The 4,826-nt window shown below is 33.2% G+C and overlaps 1 protein-coding gene across 2 annotated transcripts; it reads left to right on the top strand.

Moving 5' to 3' along the window:
- Window positions 1-905: 905 nt before the first annotated feature.
- Window positions 906-4,320, top strand: LOC105773622 (uncharacterized). Of its 2 annotated transcripts, none has more exons than XM_052632531.1 (3): window positions 906-1,607; window positions 3,102-3,221; window positions 4,094-4,320. In XM_052632531.1, exons 1-3 carry the CDS (start codon window positions 1,038-1,040, stop codon window positions 4,094-4,096), a joined length of 693 nt encoding a protein of 230 aa, XP_052488491.1. In that variant the 5' UTR covers window positions 906-1,037; the 3' UTR covers window positions 4,097-4,320. The 2 variants fall into 2 exon arrangements, with proteins under 2 accessions (XP_052488491.1, XP_012451110.1); XM_012595656.2 differs by having other exon boundaries at window positions 907-1,607; window positions 3,150-3,221.
- The last annotated feature ends 506 nt before the right edge of the window (window positions 4,321-4,826 follow it).

Raw genomic sequence — 4,826 nt, 5'->3', positions numbered from 1 at the left:
CTCTCTCCTTTTTTTTTTACAGTTTATAACTAATCAAAACTAAATTTAGTACTATAAAAGCAAAAGTGTAAAAAAAATTAAAACGATATGTAAATATTGAGGTTAGACTTTTAATATCAAGACTAAATTAACACAATGCATAAATATTAAAGATTAAAGCGGCTATCATGTGAGTTTTAAATATTAATTAACTAATAACTAAAAAATAAAATTATAACTTTTCAACGAAATAATAATAGTGAAAAATAAGTTTGATGCCAAAATGACAGTGGATGAGTATTTTCAACAATGGGAGCTTGATTGGAGGTTACATGCCTTATTTATTACTCTTCTATTTTATATTAGAAAAACTAAAGAATGTCATTTTATTGACAATTTATATGTTCGAATATTTTATAATATAGAAATATTTTCAAAATTAATTTTTTAATAATTTAATGCTTTTGTTCTTATCTATAATCTATCTATTTATAATATATATGAGTTTGAAATTGTTTTATTTTTCATCATATTATTAAACTTACATTTTAATATTTTAAAATTGAAATAAAATAAAAGTTGTAATAATTATATATTTAAAATAATTATAATTTAATAGAATTTATGATAATTATTACACATTTAAAAATTTAAAATAGAGTTATTACTTGAATAGAACTCTAAGCATAAAATATAGAGAAAAATAGTACTATTTAAGGCTCACTACAATTAAATAGGGTTGTAATAATAGTTTAGTTAGATGAATAAATATTATAATAGCATAAAAAAGAGTTTTAAAACTTTAAAGCCCAAAATCTAAAAAATTTACCTTTTAATATTTTTTATAAAATATAAAATAATAAAAATATTTATTTATTTATTTATTTATTTTTAATCTTAAATTTGTACAACTGCAATATATTTATTTTGAGGAAGTGATTACACCATGCGGCAATATGGTAAACCAAAAACGGGTCAACTCCTTACTTTTGCCCACTTCTAATTGACAACCACCGCCAAAGGCACCACCAAACCCACCGACGACGAGGACAACAAAAATGTCGAAACAGGATTTACGACACTCCTCCGCTCCCTACTCCCGTCTCTCTCCAAACCCTAACCATCAAAACGTCGTCGTTTTACCCGTCTATTACCCCCGCCATAACGATAACTACCGTTGCCTCCGCCACTGCCTCGCCTTCACCTCCGTCATCCTCCTCCTCTCCGCAGCCCTATTCTTGCTTTACCCTTCCGATCCAACTCTCGAACTTGCCCGACTCCAACTCAACCACGTAGGAGTCAACACGTCGCCCAAACTCACACTCGACCTCTCATTTTCTTTGACCATCAGGGTCCGTAACAGGGACTTTTTTTCTTTGGACTATGATAAGCTTGTCGTTTCGGTTGGGTATAGAGGGAGGGAACTGGGACTGGTGAGTTCGGAAGGTGGGCGCGTCCGAGCCAGAGGGAGCTCGTACGTGAACGCCACACTCGATTTGGATGGGTTTGAGGTTGTTCATGATGTGATTTATTTACTTTCGGATTGGGCTAAAGGGGTTATTCCCTTTGATACTAATACTAAGGTTGATGGAGATCTTGGTCTTTTTCTCTTCAAAATTCCCCTCAAGGTCATCCCTTTCTCTCTCTTTTTCTCCCTTGAATTTGATTCTGCAATCAATTCGATGGTTTATTTTGTTTGGAGCGTATATTTTGTAATTTCAACTTTTCTTACCATTTCTAGTGTTTTGGTTTTATTCTTCTTCATCAATTAGTCTATGAGTTTATTAGGTAATGATGCATTACTGTTTGAAAGAAACCCTGGGCAAATCCCTCAAAAAAAAACTAATGTTTCATGATTAGATTGAACATGATTGTTGTTTAATAACCTTATTTGTGGATCCACCAGCATCATAGGGCATATTGTTTCTTAGTTACAGGCATGTTCTGAATTCCGTCACATCTTACTAATGGATGTTTAGAGAAAAAGATAATGCGTGTTACTGCACTACACTTTGGATGGGGTTGAGTTTTCAACTTTGTTGTTCCATTTCTAATGACTTGGTTTTGATGCTGTTTCTTTGATTTGAATGGATATATGCTGTTTTGAGCCCAATAAAGTTGTTTCACTGTAACTAATATCTCTAGAAAAGAGCAGTAATTACTTTTTACAAGAAGCTGAAGCCAGGATTGCATAGGTGGATGGTAAAATAAGTAGGTACATGTAACCATCAAGAGAGAAAGTATCTTCCTATTGAATTTAGTTGGTCAGTAAAGATTAAAAGAATTGGATGGTTGTTGTAGTTGTTAGAGCTATGCCACTAGAGGTATAAGCATGATTATGGAGTGTATAAAATCTAGGTTATATAGATTGATGCTTGTTTGTGGTAAAAAAGAGTGAAGAGACCTCTGCAATTCCCATACTCGATTGAGTTTAAGCATAAATATATAAAGGCACTTATGTTTTGTTTAACAACAGAACAAGCAGAAATTCTGTGAAGTAAAAGCTTTTTCCTTCCTTTTAGTAGGAGGCAGTGGCTCCGTAGGTGGGTTATTGAGATGGCTTGTTGTAGACAGCTATGCTTAGCTGATGCATGATGGTATTGAAACTGATCGAGATGGGGAACTAAGTTCAATAATTTAATGACTATAAGTAGTTAAAATTTTGGGTGCGATAGAATCACTAAGCAAGCCTATTTTGGCCCACATTGCTAGGATATGGTGAACAAGTTGGTTGATAAATTGTCCAGAAGTAACACTAAAGATTAGCGCTTCCATGCTTCCGATTCTTCTTTATTATTGATGTCTATTCTATGACCCATTAGCATCAGTCTATAGATAAATTGATGTTTATAATATCACAATCCTGACTGGTACTCTTATCGGAAATCTTTTCATGAGTGTTATACATATAACTTTAGTATGCCTTGAGTATTGAGTTGCAAATACAAAGTTTGTAAGCATCCAAAAATGACTATTAGTAGTGAATGGAGGTGGTCCATAACCCCCCTTCTTTTTTTCCTTTTGCTGTTCTGAGGATTGCAGTTTGGCAGTTTTGCACGCGATAGTTAATGTTTGCTTATTTTTACAAATTCTTCAGTCTTGACTTTGCACAATGAATGCAGATGCTCAGTGCTTCAACCACGTTTGATTTTGAATGTATGATGTTTCAGGCAAAAGTGTCCTGTGAGGTGTACATGGATAGAAATAATCAGTCAATTGTTCGTCAAGACTGCTATGCTGAGGTGAGGAATCAACTTTTTGTTATTCCTTGTGCACTACAATTATGTCTCGTTTAGATACTAGTGTAATAACATGAGGAATAAGCTTATTTTATACAAATATATTACAATAATTAGACATACAATAAAGAATAGTCAGTACAATTTTAAGCTTGAATTTAGAAGGATGAATAAAAAATTTTGTAAAAAAAATAAGACATTCAAAATAAGCAAAAACATTTCTTCCTCTTTTCCAAAAACAAGTCATGTGAGTGACTAAAAATTGCCAATTGAAGTTAGTTTATTGCTAACTCATACATTAAAATATGGTGAAAAAATAATACTCCCACCAAAAGTAGCATTAATCTCCTAGAGGTGTAAACCAGAGTGCTAGGAGATAATAACTCGAAGGATATATGGTACTGCTTGATAAACTTGTATGCACTAAACTTGCAATAATGTACCGTGAGACATGTCATTGTTCTGATTTTGAAGTTCCCTGCTCTTTGACATTAAATGCCAACATAAACTATAATCTGTTGTCCTAATCAATATTGTCTTGATTAGCTGGATTAAGTTTTGCTGTTGTATCATTGGCTCAGCGATTAGCATTGTGCAGAAAGAGTTTCAAATCATTTTCCTTTTTTCTGTTTGCATAGAGGGGAAAAAGAGGTAGGGAACAGCGTTGATCCTTGGTTTTTAGTTTTTGTATGAAATAAAATTGTATAATATGGAATAACAAGGCTTCTTACCCTTCTTTTTCATATGTACCTTGCTAAGACTAGTTTTAGTTTGCTTGTGATCTATATGAAAAGTCTTCCTTCAATACCTGGATGCCTACTTTTTCTATGAAAGATACATTGACTGATAATCCTATGATGGCTTGTGGTTTGCAGTAATGTGGTGGGCAGTGCTCTAATAGATGTACTAGAAGTGGGAAACAGATTCGGATTCTGCTGTGATTTGGCTCCTCTTTGATGACACTGTACATGTAATGTAAATGAACATAGTTTAGTTCAGGCCACAAAGTACACTTATGTGCATTCCACTAGTAAGTACATATAACTAGCAGTTGTAAAAGCATGATTGGATGAAAATGGTATATTTAGCTAAGTTTTCTGCAGCTTACCTTATGATTATATAAATATTGAGATGCAATTGAATTTAGAATTTGGATTTGAGCTTTGCACGGATAGGCTAATACTATTCTGTAGTTGGTTTCCTCCATGCTGAATAAGAACATAATCGATGTCTTGCAGTTGTAGTTCTTTAAATATAAATTCTCATGTGAAGAGGCTTGGAGGGTATCAATTGTTTAATATTTTTGTTGAATTGGATAGACCAACAGCCAGAAGAAATTACTACGATGTTCAAAGATAAGGGTGATAATTGTTAGATCAAATCAGAAAAGTATTAGATTACAGAGATTTCTACAGTTTTCCTTCGTTTCATTGAATTCTTATATCAAGAAATGGGTTGGGAGTTGAAGCGCAGGTATCATGGGAAATAGCAATAGTGGGCCAAGAAACAGATTTCACGAGGAAAAAAAACAAGAAGAAATATCTAGGAAGGAGAAGCCGTATATGTGATGAAATAGTTGAAACCATTTGTTACATTATATACTACCAG

The sequence above is a fragment of the Gossypium raimondii genome, chromosome 6, assembly GCF_025698545.1.
Source record: "Gossypium raimondii isolate GPD5lz chromosome 6, ASM2569854v1, whole genome shotgun sequence".
NCBI lineage: Eukaryota > Viridiplantae > Streptophyta > Magnoliopsida > Malvales > Malvaceae > Gossypium > Gossypium raimondii.
This window is presented reverse-complemented; position numbering and strand designations above follow the sequence as displayed.